The 18,865-nt window shown below is 36.7% G+C and overlaps 2 protein-coding genes across 3 annotated transcripts in view; both read right to left on the reverse strand.

The window, feature by feature from the left end:
- Positions 1-492: 492 nt before the first annotated feature.
- mdm4 (MDM4 regulator of p53) lies at positions 493-8,195 on the reverse strand. Of its 2 annotated transcripts, none has more exons than XM_077203391.1 (11): positions 8,020-8,195; positions 7,358-7,455; positions 6,043-6,117; positions 5,801-5,934; positions 5,494-5,543; positions 4,953-5,017; positions 3,800-3,905; positions 3,531-3,691; positions 3,191-3,379; positions 3,031-3,099; positions 493-2,577 (listed from the first exon to the last, which is right to left on the reverse strand). In XM_077203391.1, the coding sequence occupies exons 2-11, from the start codon at positions 7,439-7,441 to the stop codon at positions 2,014-2,016; spliced, it is 1,497 nt and encodes a 498-aa protein (XP_077059506.1). In that variant the 5' UTR covers positions 7,442-7,455; positions 8,020-8,195; the 3' UTR covers positions 493-2,013. The 2 variants fall into 2 exon arrangements, with proteins under 2 accessions (XP_077059506.1, XP_077059507.1); XM_077203392.1 differs by having other exon boundaries at positions 3,191-3,364; positions 8,020-8,179.
- Positions 8,196-13,164: 4,969 nt separating this feature from the next.
- atp2b4 (ATPase plasma membrane Ca2+ transporting 4) overlaps positions 13,165-18,865 on the reverse strand; it is a 161,289-nt gene continuing 155,588 nt past the window's right edge. The window contains 1 exon segment of the mRNA XM_077203334.1: positions 13,165-16,391. Coding sequence (XP_077059449.1) covers positions 16,149-16,391 — 243 coding nt within the window. The 3' untranslated portion in view covers positions 13,165-16,148.

Raw genomic sequence — 18,865 nt, forward strand, 5'->3', positions numbered from 1 at the left:
TTGATTTCCAGTTACATCACTGCTTCTATTGGACAGGCCTGATAGACAGAAACAAGAAGAATTTCATGTAAAGTTCATGTTCACAGTCTTCAGACACACCAAGAATTTGACCAACATTTCAATGTCCAGAATATGCATCATGAACAAACTGGCTTTTATGTTTATAATTTTTTTTTTTTTTAATGGTTGGGTTATGCAAAAGCTCCAAAGGCCAACCTCAAAGGGCAGCAGAGCATTGTTAGTCTCCCAAAGATTTTCAAAATGATTCTTAAGAAACTGAAAGACTGTTACTGCCTCCTTGTGGTAGAAAAAAAAGAAAATTACATTTTTTGTATTTGTTAAAAGATGTATAGTACTATACGTTGCATAACAAATATATTCACATCTGTTGAAAAAATATGTTGCAGATTTATGCTCTGAAATGCATGGTTGTAGTAAAAAAAAAAAATACATCAACAAGGATGAGTAAAATGAACCACAGCATCCTTTCCATTGGTTTGATTGTTTATTTTACATTTTAAAAACAACAACAAAAAAAATACTGCTCAGACTAAATCTAAACAGAAACAATGTTTGGAAAACAAACAAGCAAACAAACAAAAACTTCATTATATAACGTCATTGGCTTAGGATGAATTTGTTTTAGGTTCCATATTATGAGGCACAATGGCAGTGAAATAGCAGTGTTTGTACCACACAAGAAGGTTCAGGTAAATTTGGATGGGATTGTAATACAGCCTCCACATCCCCAAAAGGTAAATAACACAGCATTAATTAGAATTATATTAATTATAAGCAAAGCCAGTCCCATGCGTTTACTGCATGTGAAAAGCTATTTCGCCCTCTGGTGGCTGAGGACAACAGAATTCCTTTTCAAAGAGTCTTTTATGGCTGCGCTTACATAATACACAACAGAGACTGAATCCACTTTGTTATGGGAAACAATGCATTACTAAGAAAAGCAGAGGACAATAACCCTAAATTCCCACATAACATAAGTGCTCTGGTAAATTTCACGACCAACAATACAGATGAACTTTCTGCAAAATATAGCACTACTTAAAAAAGTATGGCAGACATTGGTTTCAAAACACTTTTTTTTGTCCCATAAACATTATTTCACCTGGCAGCTCTGTGGAAAATAAGAAATCCTTCCAAAATAAATGTTCCTTAACCTTCATAAAAGAACACTTGTGTGTGGATGACAGGAAAACTAAATTAGAAGGAAAGACAGAGGGTTGAACAGATAGAGCACAAATAGTCCTCAATCATACATCATAATATAGAATTAAAAAAAAAAACAATGGAAGAAAAAGGAGCCGAGCATCATAAGCAACCAAAGGGCTTGGAAGGAAAAAACGTGGTCATTGGTCTAATTACAATTTTCTATTGAAGATCGCCTCTACATCCAAAAGTGTTTTAATACTTCACAATCTGTAATATAATTGGTTCTTCTCAAAGCACAGGAATGACTTGGAACTGTTGACTGGTCATTCTATTAGATGCCATCTACAAAAACTAAAGTTTATAAATAAATAAATATTCCCATTTAATCTGTTTCAAGCACATGTCCAAAGAAAAACCTTTCTCCAGGTCAACTTAAGTGCCAGAAATCCGCAAGGGGAAAAATCTTCTAAAATAAAGTAAAACCAAAGTTGGTCAAGTACATTGAAAGGCGTTTAAAATGTGCCATTACAAACTGAGTGGACTGTACAGAGGTTAGGATTTTAATTATGCATATCTTCCCAATAAGGCAGTAGCATATTGTGGTGGCAAACTGTCTTTAGCCAAGATACGCAAACTATCAATATGAGGCCAGTTTCTTTAAGTTAAATTCTGTACATTATTTATACTCGATTTATACTTTACAATAAAATTATTAGATACATTGTACTTTTTTTATTTCAGCCCAGCAACCGTTTGTAAACTTCCCTACCTCCTTGCGTATCCTACCCTACCCTACCTAGCAAGCGAATGTGTGTTTAATACATGCGTGCCTTTAAGATGTTTCGGTCATGCTATGAAGGTTTTGATGACCTTCTGTATAACCTGGCCACAGCCCGGGCAAGGAGCATGGAATTTGTGCAGCTTGCGGGCACAGGGAAAACAGGTGATCAGGTGAGCTGTGCGGCCATGGATGATATTGCCGTTTCGCGGCCGCACTCGGCACAGCTTACAGGGTTCTAGCAAGGCCTCGGGTTGGCATTCTGTATCCATGTCCAGCGTGTCCTGGCTGTCACCCTCTGAGCTCTCCTGTAAGTGAGGGTGAAGCTGGGAAGGACCCTTTCCTTTTGACGACGAAGCGGATGATGGAGGGATGTTTCTAGAGATGTGGTGCGAGGGCAGGACGACAGGGTCAGACACAGTCCTAAGGCAGTCAGGCATGTCGATTCCATCATCCTCCTCGTCTTCCTCCCTCTCAGGACGTGAACTGCAGGCAGGGATGTCTGGAACAGAGATGGAGTGTACGAGACGAGGACAATCCTTGTACCAGTCTTTCTGCAGAGCCCAGCAGCGCATGCAGTACCGTTGAAGAGGGGTGTTAAATTTGCGGCACTCTGAGCACTGCCATGCATCCTGCCAGAAGATAAGGTCATTTGAATAAGTTGTGCCTTTTATCCACGTATAACTATTTTACAAAATAATAATAAAAAATAGAAACATGATCAACTTAAATGTAATCAAACAATATTTTTAATATACCCTATCATTCTTAATTTTTTTCATTAGTCTTTACCATTCCTAATTTTTTTTATTACGTAGCACAATTGTTTTTCAACATTGATAATAAAAAGAAATGTTTCTTGAGCCCAAAATCAGCATTTAAGAATAATTTCTGAAAGACCAGGTTATACTGAAGACTGGAGAAATGAATGGAGCAATCAAAAATAAATATTAAATAACATTTCACAATATTACTGTTTTACTGTATTTTAATCACATAAATGCAGCCTTGGCCAGAGTAAAATATTTATTTAAAAAAACAATGATCACTAATAAAGTGCATAATTTTCCTGATGATATGTCTACCTGTGTGGAGATTTCAGTATCAGTGTCATCACTTAAACACTGAGAGTCATCATCCTGTTCTTCTTGCATCTGAAAGTGCATTTTAAGCAGCTGGTTATGATGAGTCCATCATCTTAAAACGATAGTCAGTGAAGAAGAAAAAAAAAGCAAGTAACATTACCTTCCTGTCATCTTTATTGTCTTTCCTGGTCTCCTCTTCTTCATGTGGAGACTCTGCATCACTTTCCTGCTCAAGCACCGCCTCCTTCATCTCCACACTCACTTGCTCACTCTCTGCCTCATTTAGGAACCAAAGATCATCTGTGGTGTCAGAAACTATGGCCGTGTCCTCATCCTGTACAGGAGAGAGCTGTTCCCTCAGTCTAGTTGTGTGACAGTCTCACTACATTGACTTGACTATAATAAGACTATAGAGTAATTTTTTTTTTTTCTAAGTTCTTCTTCTTCATGAATAAGAAAATAGGTATATGAATTATTTTCTGGGGAGCTTGCCCTCTTACTTGATTGGTGTGAATATCAGTTGAACCATTGCTTCGGCAAGTGTAATTACTTCGCAGGTTACCCAGAAACCACCAGGGCAACCCAGAAAGGTCCCACTCTTCAAGAGTCACGTCCAGCTTTGGCCGTTTGCAAGCAGACCTGGGTAAGCCGTCTGAGGAGTCTGTCAGGATAGAGAGGTGTCTGGTCTTTAAATACATATTACAATTGCAAGTCATGTTAGTCTTTACACTGTCTAATGTGAGTGCAGTGTTCGTTGGTTCATGCTGACCTTCATCAGGATCACGTGGCCTGCGCTGTGAGCAGCTCTGCGTTGCGCCAGTGCTGGTAATGCCAGCAATAAGAGCCTGTCCAGAGCTAATCGATCCACTGGACACCTACACAGTAAGGAAAAAGCCGAATCAGCACATAGTAATGACATGACACTCGGTAGGACCGCAGTTCCTTCACAGCAGGTGCCCGTGGGTGTGGCGACAAAAGGCCACGTCCTCACAAGTAGAGGGAAGGGGAAAATAATAGGAACTTTCTAAAAAAGGATAATAAACACCATTGCTGCTGTATTGTTTTGAAATGTAAATTGCAAATGGAGTGGCAGCAAACAAACAGACATCTGTTACCTAAATAATATCACACCACCAATACGTAATAAATGCATGACGGTACCAGTGACCTCATCCCAGACTGCTATTCCCAACCCCACCTAACTTCATTCTGCCAACACACAACCGTAAGGTGTTAAATGTGGATGGGTGTATGAGGGGTGAAGAGGGCCAGTGAACTGAGAAGGAAGCTGCAGTCCTTCCGAAAGAAGCAGCGACACAGAGAAGGAAACTCTGAGCGACAAACAGAGACAGGTACTCTGTCCCCCAGCAGCCAGGCCCAAGCTGGTGGCTTCTCCAGAAGGACCACCAGGCCAGGCCGGCAGTGGGGAAGTACAGAGACGGTGCCACTCTGTACAGATACGGCTGGTGGAGACAGCTGCCGCCCTACCCTTCATGGCAAACAGGCTATTGATCACGATGCAATTCTCCACACAAAAATGCATTGTAGCAAAACTTTGAGCAACTAAAATGTTAAGAAAGGATGTGAAAGGTCGGGGAGACAATCACTACATTAAAGTAATTGGCTGATTAGAGCGTAAATAAAAAAGGAGAGAAGCTGACAACAAATGTATAAAATGGTCTCTGTGAGTACTATATGTTGAAATAAGGCAGTAACTTGATAACCTAAATCATAAAAAAAAAATAAAAAAAAAATACATTTGGTACCCAAAATGCCCTGTACAATGCACTTTTATCAGCCTTAACAAAATGAATCAAATTACATACATCATGAAAGGATTACATTTAATTTTCTGATCAATTTTTTGCCATGAAGAGGAGTAACGGACACTGTTTCTCCTGTGCACCATGCTTTAGTTTTACCTGACCAGGATCTTCACTTGGAGACTCATTAGAATCCTTGCCGACAGAAAGATTCTTTGCTGCATCTGTATTTCAAATAAGACATAGTAACAAAAAAAAAAAAACAAAAAAAAAAAAAAAAAAAACGCCCTTTATTCACCAAGCACACGTCAATCACACTTTGGCCCAGACTTAAAACCTCAATCAGCGATGGCAATACTGCAATACTGTTGCAGAAAGTTTTGCACTGTTTTTTCATTATTATTTTATTTAACTTGTTTTTTAAAATCAGTTCCTGTATGAAGATTTTACAGTACAGTAACCTGATAATACAATGACAAAGTTGAAACGATAAAAAACAAGTTTTTACATACCTACTGTAGCATAAACATCACATTCAGACATACAAACACACACGCACCTCAAAATTAAAGGTGGGGCTAATCAAAATGAGAGAAAGCAAGAGAGTGAAAGTGCTAAAGGACAGAGTGATAAGTCTGTGAGACATTTTTTTACTCCAGATCATTCAAAATAAATTCAACAACAGGAAGGATGGACTTACCCGAATTATTCAAAATAAACAAATTCCTCTTCAACATCTCATACACAGGGCTACGAAAGGCAGAAAAGAAAGACATAAATACCTCAAATATGTTCATTTCTCTAAATAGCACAAAAGTTATGAGATGGGGTGATGCATCGGCCAGAGCTATTAATCAGCTGGTATATGTGGTATATCTAAGTTTTCAGAGTTAGTTGTTAAAGTTCACACACACAGGGGAAAAAAACAGACATTTCTCATAACCATTTATAACCATCCACATTAGGAAAACAATCATAAAGATTTGGATCAACATCAGGGCTCACACCTGGGGTTCTTAACAGAAAAGCTCCCCACTTCCAGTAGCTCTCCGAGTGGGTCATCTTGACAGTGGACGATGTGTTGTCTCTGTTTGTCATACAGCTGCTTCATCATGATGTACTGACCCAGGTAGTGCATGACCTAATAAAAAACACTGACATTATTAAATATACCTAATCAGGCAGTTCAAAATCTTAAAATACACAGCATGTGCAAATCCGCAGAGGTCACTTCGTACACACTCCTCACCTCCTTCAGAGTAAACACCTCCTCCTGAGCACCTGCTACTCTCAGGATCTGCAGTAGAGGAGCTCTGGGGTGGACCTGCAGGGAGCATGAATTACATGAATTTCTAAGGCCTCTAAATTATCAACATGATCAAATCTTTGCTGAAAAGTACATTTGCTCAAATACGAGAAAATGTACATGTGGTTCCCAGACCCAAGTCTCAACGAGAATTGGGTCTGGCGTTAGCCAGGCTAGTCTTTTATAGTATAATTGTAAAAATGTGGTTGTGGTACACATGTCTTTTTGCTGTGAAATCTTTAATAAGCTTCATAAAGTAAACAACTTTTAATATTGTTAGTTAGTAATATTTCAAGTACTGGACTGAAGCAATTTAGGTTTACTGATAACACTTTACAATAAAGTTTCATTTATTTTGTTATTATTAGTCAACCAATTTAGTTAGCATGAACTAAGAATGAGCAATAATTCTACAGCATCTATTAATCTTAATCAATGTTAGACTCAGCATTTACTAATACATTTTTAAGATCAAAAGTTGTATCTGTTAAAATTAATACACTGTGTGAACAAACATGAACATCTGTATTAACTAACATTAACAAAGGTTAATGAATGCTGTAAAAATATATTGCTCATTGTTAGTTAATGCATTAATTAACATTACAAATGAGACCTTATTGTAAGGTCTAAGGCCTACTGGTTTAATATCTATACATCACTTTTTAAGAAAAATCATGTTAAAATGTAATTGTATTTATACAAAATTATACAATAGGCTTGTAAGGAAAATGTATTTGTACATCTCTCAATCATCATTGTATTGCATTATATATTTTGCATCCCAAAAATTGAAACAATTTAAATACAATCTTTAAAGATATAGTGTGACAACTGCTTATTTATATGCATTTTGTGCAAGTAGCCTGTTATCTTTCATTATGTAAAAGTGTCATTGATTTACATAAAAGTTCTAAGAATTTCAACTTTTGGTCATAGAAATATCAGCGAGCAATTGCAGCCAATTGTATATTTTTGCACAGTTTGGGCCCTATTCTCGCTTTATCATACTATTGTATATAGTATAGGCTATATGAGCCATAACTGCATGATGTAGCAAATATGATACAAAACGTTAAACACATTTGCAATTTATATATATATATATATATATATATATATATATATATATATATATATATATATATAAAATTATATAATTATAATTATCACGTCAAATGGTTCATTAAACTGTTCCATTTGGGAAAGAAGAATGAGAGTTAATATAGAGTGAATGTGCATATTAATTGTTGCTCACCTGAGTCCCTTCCCCGGGAAGAGTCCTGCATGAAGAGCTTGAGCCCGTCAACTGAGATAATGACGACGATGACAGCGAGGTCATGATTGAATCAATAACTGTGAGGAAAACCATTTATATATTTAAAACAAACAACGCCAACGTCAAATGTATTAATTATACCAACATAGGGCTGTAACGTTAAGTTATATCAAAACCTAGGGACCGGTCTATCTAGACAACATTTAGAGTATCATAGGTGCATGCATTGTCGTTCAAAACGAGGTTGACAGCTCGATAGAAATACAATACATGTACAATACATCCAGTGCACTCAAGCACCCGTTAACAATGTTTAAAAATGAAAATCCCAAACTACTCTATTTCCATGAGGGCGTCACAATGTAGCTGTCAGCTAATGACATAAAGCTAACATTTCTGTCATTTCACACAGAAATGTTTCTATCCGAAACACGATTGAGGTTAAAATGACGTTATGTACCATTATCCTAGCCCGGGCATGTGGATAATAAGATAAGTTTTGATAGTTGATTGGATATGTTTCAATTATCCATTCCGTGGCTGAAACGATAATGCTAAGCTAACTTGCGCAAGCTATTATTCAGAAGCATAAGAGCCGTTAAGACCCCTCGTGATAGTGATGGCATTGTACTCACACTCACCGTGTTATCTGTTATCGATTACATGGTTTCCAGATTTTAAAGAATAAGAGTTTGTGCAAAGAAGGGATAGGTGTGCGGGGATTTTTAAGAACAGTTGAAGTTGACGTGGTCCGTATCGTCAGCAGCACGGTTGCCAGTACCAAAGCAGTTCCCCGTTTCTAAATTCAAATAGTGATACGTTTTGCCCAATGGCGGCGCTATAAGGACCCTTGTGTATATTTTACAGCATAGCCCTAACCGGGGCTCATCTTCAGAAATAAATAAAAGTTTACTCTATGATAGATACGTTGTGGTGATACGGGGGGTGTTTACACATATCTTTCAAATATATTTTCAGATGTCAGCATGCATTTATGGTTTAAACTGAAGAGATATAGGCCTACTGTATTAAACATAATGCAGTAATAACACAGCAATATTGTGTGTATTTAACAAACCAATCAATAAAATCATATACAATCATGTGAAAAATTATAAAATATATACAAAAAATATAAATGTGAAATATTGCAAAAGCAATAAAAGTTGAACTTTCGCGTATCTTTGATATCAGAACATGAGGACGTGATTCCATCAGACATCTCTACAGCCTCAAGGTACAACTGTGGAAACCCAACTCAGATGCTCCCGTACCAGAATATGTCGATTTACCCTTATTAGCTGATAATTCTGATTATGTTCAAGATGGACACATTTCTAACATAGCTCTCCTCTGAGAAAATCTAGTGATCAGGTGTTTTCAAACTCATCTGAAGCACTGTTCGGGAAACACATTACAAGTAACTTGCATAACGCAATCAGTTTACTTTTTTAATGTTACGAGTAAAATCAGAGCCGGCCCGAGCCTTTTGGGGGCCCCAAGCAGAATTTGATTTTGGGGCCCCCTCCCACTACACGGCGTCACCTGTGCTTGACGATTATTGACACCACGCAATAATGATACATTATAAATTAATACAGTGAAGTTATGTCTTATTAATACAAAATAAATACTTAATAAAAAATAGATAGCCTACTTAAATAAAAAAGTTTTAACTTTTACATTACTCTTTTACTAACTCTCTGAAACTTCTTAAAACAAACTGTCTCAAAACATATCAAATAAATTATTTGCTAAAATATTGACAAAACTGAGAAATCAGAAACATAATAAGAGCAAGGGTTCAACAATGACACTTATTGTTGAAAACTGTAAAAATATTATTATTTCTCAACTGTCTCAATACAGTGTAACTGTCCTCAAAATCTTTTTATTTATTTATTATTATTGTAACAGACTTTGTTGGATTGTACATGACAGACACTGTTACATGACTGTTACTATAATACCGGTAATGATGTACTGGCGCTCGTTGTATATGTGTGTATGCAATGTATTTTTCCCCTCGGGGCTTGCCGTAGTTAGGAATGGGTCAATTGCTGCACAAAAAACACGTAAATAATCATGCAAACATACTTTTACCTTGCTCTTTTTGTCTCCTCCTCTGTCATTTTTGTCTTTCTATTTTCGGCACCAGAGGGATACGTCCTTTTTTGTGACATGGCTTAACATTACCGTGACTAATTGCGCACGAATTGACAATGCACGCGCGAGGTGTCTAAATTATGCGCATGACTTAAACGCTGACAGACCCTGCAGCAGTTGTTGGCAGATATATTGATCATGTAATCAGAATTTTCTTGTCTTTAATTATTCATTCATTCATATTAATTCATTCATTTATGTCACTTGTTTAAGTCATCTAATCGATTTTTCGATTTTTCGACTCGATTGGGGGGCCCCCTGGTGGCCAAGGGGCCTCAAGCAGCCGCTTAGTTCGCTTATGCCTCGGGCCGGCCCTGAGTAAAGTAATGCATTATAAGTAACATGCATTACGTAATCAGATTACTTTTTGGTCTAAGTAAAGTAATGCATTACAAGCAACATGCATTACGTAAACAGCACGTATTATGTAATCAGATTTTATTAATGTTACGAGTAAAGTAATGTATTACAAGTAGCCTATAACATGCATTACGTAATCATATTACTTTTTGATTTAAGGAAAGTAATACATTACAAGCAACATGCATTACATAAACAGATTACTTTTTGATCTAAAAAGTAATGCATTACAAGAAACATACGCAATACTTTTTGATGTTACGAGTAAAGAAATGCATTAAAAGTAATGTGCATTATGTAATCAATTAATTTTTGATGTAATGAGTAAAGTAATGCATTACTAATCTTCGCCTAGCTTTCATCTTTTTTTTAAGGGGTTTAAAAGACTAGTAATAATATTCACTTTTATCACGTTGTGTCCAAAAGCGCCCCTATACCCTCATATCATTATCAAATGTATTTCTAGAACACAGTTCCAGTAGTGGGGTTGAATGTGAGATTGAACAAGTGCACTCAATAACGTCCACAAAGGTTTCAGACACCCAAATTGCTGTTCCCTCAAATAGTGCCCTATTTAAAGTCTCTATGAAAAGTTTTTTGGCTTTTAATATGAATGTGTTAGCTTTACTGTTATGTGCATGAGGAAGCCAGACCTAAAAAATATAAAAAAAATTTGTAGTAACACTTTATAAATATAACCAATCATAGCTGTAAACTGGCATCTTTGCCTAGCTTTCATCCTTTTTTTAAAGGGGTTTAAAAATGACATGACAAGAAACAAGGACTTGAGCCTCATTGTATTTCAAATTCTAATGGCTTTATTTATATATATAGATTTGTGTGTGTATATATATATATAGTTTATATAATAACTTTGACTTCAATTGCTTGATTATCCTTTTTTTCATTTTTGTTCTGTTAAATTTAAACGACAGGACAAAGAACAAGGCATTCCACATGATCATATCTTACAAAAAAGTAACGAAATCTTGAATGTGTGCACATCACACACATACATTACATAGATAATACACTTGAGTTAGTATAAAGTGATGAAATATGGGCATGACTGAATTCACTTTGACAAAAGAAAGCTAGAGTACAGAGAAAGGAAGAGAGAAAGAGAGAGCATTGTTATGACACCTGATAAAATAATAATTTATCATATTTTAATCAAATGAATCTGTTGCATAGTTTGAAGCAAACAAGACTGATATTTTAGCATGATAATGATTCTCATAAAAGGAGGGCTAAACAAAATCTGAATTTTTACCCAGCCAATTAAAACACACACTGACTGCAGACACTGTTCATGACGGTCAGATAGGATGGGGCTAAGATCTTCTTTTCAAAACACACGCACATTGTTTTCTGAATCCAAAACACCTACTCGATGATTCACTCCAAGTGCACATTGACAATTAAAGAAATGGTTATTCAGCTGCTTATGGTGATTTTTTCCCCATCATGCAGCATGATGGTTGACACAGTTGGGTCAACTTTACATGAATAAATCATGATCAAAATGAGCTCAACTCACACTTTGATGATGGAAAACAAACCAAACAAATGTACACTACTTTCCATCAAGAACATTTTGGGTAAAATTCACATTGTTAGACACTGATTCAGTAACAGTATTTTCCCCATACTGTCACAGTATAGCCCTTAAAACTACATTACATTAGGTGAGCACATCATCTAAAGAGACTGTAAACAGACAGGACACAGAGCATGAGGCTTTTTAGATTAACCCGTTAACATTTTAAATTAAATTATTTAAAATAAATGCAAATCAGATTCGCTTTCAGTCAGAATCAATTAGGGCCGCCACACTTTCCAATACCCAATTATCAGACACAGTTTTCTAATTTTGAATCAATTACTCTGAACTAAATCAGACACAGTGGTGCAGGTTGTCCATGAGGTCCATTGGCACTTCTGTGATCCTAAAGATGGCATGCTTAGTGTAAAAATCACAAAACACAACATTTCTGTAAACAAAGCCCCCCACCATTTTGTACCCTACTACTACGCAAAGCCCTTATCCTTCAGAGATCTTATTCAGCAAAACTATTAAATGTACCACAGAAGGCTAAGTTTAATAAATGTATGGCATGATTCTGATGAATGACTTGCATTCACAATAAATACAAAGGAAAATTAACATGAACAATTAGCATTAACAAATGAGCTGCGATTTTGAATTTAAAACTTAACGTTCATTGGCTGATGTAAATGACTAAACCTAAAAAGATAAGTTTATTAAACAATGCTCTCTCTCTTTCTCAAAGCCCTCAATTAGAGAAAAAGAATAAAGACACTAAAGGGAATCAGTGCATTTCAGGAAAGTGAAATGGGGACTCGAGTACGACTGTAGCCTACCTTGAAAATCCAAGTCCTTCAGCTTTACTGCGCTAGCGTCTTTCATCTCTGATGGATCATGCATGGATGAGAGTGAGCTGTCAGGATGGAGTTGGTAACCCACACAATAAGGTGATGGAACATCAAAGCTCGTACCACTCTGCAATTAGGCAGTTCAATCTACAGTCACAGCTTATGGCTATAAAAGTAACGAAAAGCGAAGCGTAACTGGTAAAAATAAGACACGAGATCTTGCAAGCACGTACTCTGGCAGTCATTCCCCAATTCCCACACCCCAGTAATTAGGAAATTTAAATGGAGCAGTGCTCTCTCATGATGTCTAGACAAGAAACGGGACGCTTTCATTTCCTCGTTGCAGAACGTTCTTCTCTGAAATGACATCGAGTCAGTGTTTTCTCCTTTGCGGAGTCTATTGATAATGTGCGAGGAAAGTGTGTGTGTGTGTGTGTGTGTGTGTGTGCGCATGTTTGTTTGTCACATTCATTCTGGAAACAAACATTTGGGGACAGCTCATTCCATATGTAATCATGCAGAACATTGAACACATATATTGAACAATTAGGATTTTTTTTCCAATGCAGTTTTTTCCCTAAGTACAGCATGGTTTAAGCTACACAGGACATTAAAAATACCAATCGCACCAGGTTGTACATATTGCTTTGAACCACCAATTTGTTTATAAGTAATGCATGCCACATAGATGATATTATGTTTATACAAAAATAACACCAGTGTATATTACGGTTTCATACATATGTATTACAGAAATCGGATGTTCTATTGACTGCTTTCCCCCACAATCAAATACAATTTAAATTTCACTCAACATCAGATGTAATTGAAATATATGCAAAATAAGTGGTTATAACTTAATGTTATATTCCAGTTTTGAAACACAATCTTTTATTTACAGCTGTGGTGAATCATTACCTCCCGAACAAACAAACAAGAACTGTCAGACAACTTCAGTAGAGTAGTAATGCGATAAAATTCAGTTATTGCACAGCACCTTGAAGCGATTCTCGGTTTACACAATGCATGAGAAACATGTGCAATAACAGAAATTGTTCTAAAAAGCTATTAAAGTGAACCAAAAAAGAAAAGAAAATTAAAGATCATTTGATCATTTCCCCCTTTTTTCTGCATCAATCATGTCCAAGCAATGAAGAAATAAAACAGAGGGGGGCATATTTCAGATCCCGGAGGAAAAAACAACAACATTAGGGATTCAAATGAGGATAAAATCCAGTTATAAATTATTCTAAATGAACAAGAACAATGTCAGAACTGACTGTACAAAGCAACACTTTGGCAGAATTTATGTAAAGATCTAAATGGAAAACATTTTACTGCTTCCACATGAAGTCAAATACATTTTGTGTAACATACAGTGTGTATGCTCAATTTGTATCCAGAGTATGACAAAAAACAACAACAAAAAATTTAAAGTTAAAAAGTTAAAAAAAAGTTAAAAATGACAACAGAGAATAATTAATAATCTCAATTATTTTCCATAACCGACTCTTTGCCACTTTAATGGGTCATTCAGAAATCGCACAGAAAATAAATTACGATGTTTTCAGGCTAAAAGAACACAGAAGTTGAATTTGAAGACCTCAAAACTTTTAATTAGCATTTCCCACTGTAGTCTAATAGGTTCTAATTAGCTGGCAAATAATACATTTTAAAGACTTTGTACGGCCAGCACATCTATCTGTGGCTGCAGGTTTGGAGTACACAATTCGGGATAAGGCCAATAAATGCTCACTCTTCTGTTGAGAACTTGACCAGACCACTTGACTTTACAGTAAACGCGTAACTTTCTCAACTCGGACATTGAATCTGACACCGCCTGTGGTTACAAACGTGGCATAAATTTTATATATATATATATATATATAACTGCAATATGTACTCAACTGCTTATTTAGCTAATTTGTCATGTCACCAAACTCTGACCTATACACCTATATTTCTATTTTTTCCAAAATATTAAAAAGTACTTAATATAAAAATACAGAACAATTGTAAAAAAGGAACAAAACATTGAGTTTTATATGAAATTCATGCGTGCCTCCCCACAATAACATACCATGTTCCACTTAAGCGAGATAATAAAACCTGCCAGTAGGGGGAAGTGCAGCATTAGCGACTGCTGTGGAACCGTTCCGTAAACATTAAAGTGGTCCATCTAGTTTTTTTTTTGTGTCCATTTTTTTTTTTATCTTTAGGCAGTGACTGTGTTTTTTGAATTTGGTTGGAAATACAAAATAAACTGCCAAAACAATGGGATATAAAAGAACAATCTATAAAATATGGCTCTGAGCAAGTAGAAAAAGGTGTAATAGGAGGAATCCATTTAACCTAGACTGGTATGAGCGGAAGGTTGGTCTGTGGCAGTAGTATGTTTCGTCTAATAAAAAGCACATGTCGTTGAGGCCGCGCTTTTATGAAAACAGTCCGAACTAGTTTGTCATCCAGGTTTCAACAGAGCTCACAGGGTCCAACTGAGGCCCTAGCTGCATGCTATGGTGTGTGAGCGTTTTCTTTCTTTTTTTAAAAATAGCAAAAGCATGCTTACTACGTGCATACTGCCTTACTCTAGCAGGCTAAGCTCAAGGATGGGATTTTGGATCTCTATCAGTGCTGTCTGCGTAACGTGGAGTTTATGAGGAGCACAGCCTGATGTTAGATAACAAGGAGAACACCTATCTGCAGAACTGAGGTGATAAAAAGATTGGATTTGAAAGTACACACATACAGAATCACTTCTATCGCATTTTTTTTTTAAAGAGGAAACAAGTAAAAGAAAAATTCTAGTTATTAGTCGTAATCCCATAAAGATTAGCATTACAATTCCCATTCCTATACAATCAGACACAGATGAACCTAAAGACAGATACATGCACACTATGGTGAGGTGCTGTACCTTTGATAAAGTACTTGGTCAATTAGCCGGGGCAATTGTTTTGAGGCAGATGAGCATTAACAAGAGACTAGAGATGCCCAGTCACTGTGATTTTGATGAGATGATGTGTTGGATGACCCTCCCTGCCCCCTTAAGAGCCAATCAGGTATTCTAAACTCATAGCTATCAAATAAGTTTATTATAGTATTTTATTCTGCTAACGTTCACTATAGCAGCTTTACATCTGTACATATAAAGTGACAGAACACCCAAAATGAACATCGCATGGGACAATGTCTGAAAACATGACAAGAATGTAGTGTGTCTGAACTACTTAATGTCCATTAGAGCATAAAATCATTTTAAAAACTAAAAGAACATGGGTAACTTCACTGCCATGTTTTTCAATCCACCTTAGAGCAAACTGAGAGAAAACAGAAGAAATATATTCAAACAGCAATTGAGTGCATGAACACAATCAGCTGTATCAACAAAAACAAAACAAACAAAAAAACTATGTAAATGAGAGTCCTGGGACAAATAACATAAATGATTACAGCATTACACAAGACCAGAGACATAACAATATAAAAATGAGAAAAATCACAACTGTAGAAGAGATAAAAATGTCAGTGACAGGCTGAGAGAGGGAGTTTGCCGCAGCATCACCCTCTAGTGTGTAGGTTAGGCCATGTGTCACATGGGCAGCAGGACAGCCGCATGTACTTACAGAGCGCTGGTGTTGCCGACACAGTGCAAGTCGAGAGGGGCAGAGGAGTGGGGGAGATGGAGGAGAGGAGAAAGGGATCATGGTCACCCCATCAGATGCTGTCTCTCAGATGTGTATCAGCAGGGCTCCACCGGTAGAGTGGTGCACAGGTTTTAAAACAGAACAAAAAAAGAAGACGATTTTGGGGCAGTTGCACTGGAGCATGGAGGATGGTGGGAGGGTCACATGGAGATTTCCTGGCTGTGAAGAGAGCGGCCTGGGGGTTCGCTGCCACCTCCGTTTCTGGAAGAGGAGGGGAGCTGCTCGATCTCTACACAGCCCTCGTCTATCGTGGGGATGCGGTGTTCCTCCTCGGAGAGGGGTACAAACCCAGGTTGGGACATGAAGTTATGAATGGAGCTTCTGGATTCTGGCTTCTCTAGGCCCTCGTACAAGGAGCTACGGAATGCGTTCACCACCTTAATCTGCAGCGAGGAGTTGGGAGACAGAAAGAGAAGGAATTAGTGGAATCGTATTGGCATGGTGTCCGCTTCAGGGTGGGATCTACTGGATCTGGATGGGAACGAAAATATGGTCAATGGTGGGAGATAATTTCCTTTCCACAATAGCACTCAAGCTCCTTATGAAACATACAAACAAATAAAAACCAACACAAAAAGTTGATGAATAGAGAAACAGGGATATCATGAATACAAACCATGGCTGTAAGGCAATCTCCTATTTGGGGCAAGTGAATGAGGAAATCAAGCATAGGATAAAACTGTAAGTGGGACACATCAATCACAAGCTTCAAAACGTTACAAACAAAATGACGACAATCACAGAACCACTGCAAAATGAGACGGACAAGCAACCAATGTTTGTTTAATAAGCCATTTAGTTGCCAAAAACAGCAGATGTTCAGTATCTCTTTTGGGTCAGTAGGGGTGGGCGATACAGCAAGTTGGAACTGTAAACTGGTACAAATTGTCAACCGCAGACATCGAATATCATGTTTTTATATGTTAAACATGTTAAAACATCCCTACATGGTAATAAAAAAAAATATTGATAAACATTTCAATCAGGATGAAAATTAGGGAAGTTACTTGGGATACACTGAAAAGAAAATTCTTGTTCGAAACATCTGAATGCCCTTGGCCGAAAACCAAAACTAACAATGACATTTTTTAATAATGACAAATTTCTTATTTTAAATTTTCTTTTGTATAATTGTTTGAATATAAGACTTTTTAATTAAAATCCATAATTTAACTGAATCTAAATATAAAAAAAACACAAGCCAATAAAATAAAATATATTAAAATGAAACCACCTGAGAGTGAGTTTCTTCCTCCATATAAATAGAAATAGCATTAAAATGCATAGCATGTGCATCAAGTCCTTCATAACATATCCTCTGGCAATATGTGCGGTGAAACACCAGAAACTAATCTTACTCTCTTGCAATTTTTATGGTTTCAACCTTGAGAACGACCATAAAGACAAATGTGAATTGGTTTAACTTGTTTTGCAGGTGTCTGGATGCTTTACCCTACAATAAGCTTATGGTAACAACCATGTCTGAAGAACCATCTGCTCTGCCAACTCAGCGGTGCCTTAGTCTATTCAATTCCTGTTTATTTCTCAGATTTACATTATTGTACTATGCAGCTATGTCAGCCGTGCTCTATTTTGGCTATTTATTATTATATTCAGATTCTGTTATATAAGAACAAGATATTATCATTACCACCATATGAACAACTACTAAATAAATTAATTCTAAAAACTGTGGGTAGGCTCTTTTGACTTGAGACAACCACCTAGAGATGATCTAGCAAACGAAGAGGAACATGCTAAAAACACCACATTTCTGTAGAAAATTAAATTCGAGTTGACATTTTAATACACTGCTTATCACCCATCACATTTAATACACTGCTTATCACTTATCAATACACTGCTTGGAAGGATATAGCTTGACTACATGTGTCCATATTTACACTACTATTTTAAAAATGGCTGAACTAATTGAACCTTTAATTTCCCTGTATATTTGGATCGCTCCCTTCTATGAACCCTCTGACCCTATATATGCCTTGTATTCTGCCTAACACACACACACTTTTAATGTGTAATGCAAAAGGAAACCTAAATAAGGAAGGCAGGAAAGAAAAAAACTGTCCCTCACTCACAACTCCTTCTAGAATATCAATGAAGAGATGGAGACTGAGTATAAAGTGTCAGAGCAGAAGACACAAGGTGTGATGCGAGGAGCTGAAAGCATGAGTGAGACAGAAACGGGGCTGCAAGGGAAGGAGGGAGAGGGAGAGAGAGAATAGTGTGAGCGAGTCTGTGAAAGCAGTTGTGAAAAGAGGGAGAGGGCTGTGTTAAAAAGAGAGTGAGCCAGAAAAGAGATAGAGGGAAAATTCAAAACTAACATTTTAAGTCACTGAAATAAGGCCATAAAACAAACATTTGTTCACAAAACTTATAATTAGTGTATCTTGTAGACTATAATTTTTGTCACAAAATGTGGAAATCATCTTGCACACTCATTCACATAAAACAATATATTGATTTAAATTTTTAAATACACTTTGTTTAGAAAGGCCACAGCAAGAAGTAGATGATCATGAATAATGGTGCATGTGGAGACCCTCCCCAAAATGGCCTACCAATGAAGAAGGTGACAGAGCGGGAACTCTGAAAAAATCTGACGACAAAACAATTTTTTTGTTTGTTTGTATTTTATTTATAATCTAGTTAACAATATAATATTTATAATCTAGTTAACAATATAATCCAAATATAAATTAAGGTCAAAGGCGCATTTTGATAGTCATACCTGGAAACAAATCCAAATATACAAGTAAACATCATATACCTGGCATTTCCAAGGTGTTTGGTGTTTCTATGCATTGGAGATAAAAGCTTACCTGCTTCCATTCAGTGA

Source organism: Siphateles boraxobius, unplaced genomic scaffold, assembly GCF_051911475.1.
Source record: "Siphateles boraxobius isolate OS27281-9 unplaced genomic scaffold, OSU_SipBor_1 5, whole genome shotgun sequence".
NCBI classification, from domain to species: Eukaryota; Metazoa; Chordata; class Actinopteri; order Cypriniformes; family Leuciscidae; genus Siphateles; species Siphateles boraxobius.

Excerpts from the sequence above, each read along its gene's own strand:
- mdm4 (XM_077203391.1), bottom strand. The coding sequence starts at position 7,441 with ATGACCTCGCTGTCATCGTCGTCATTATCTCAGTTGACGGGCTCAAGC. Across the intron at positions 6,118-7,357 it reads TTCCCGGGGAAGGGACTCAG|GTCCACCCCAGAGCTCCTCT; the intron begins GTGAGCAACAAT and ends TGCTCCCTGCAG. Across the intron at positions 3,906-4,952 it reads CAAGTGAAGATCCTGGTCAG|GTGTCCAGTGGATCGATTAG; the intron begins GTAAAACTAAAG and ends CTTACTGTGTAG.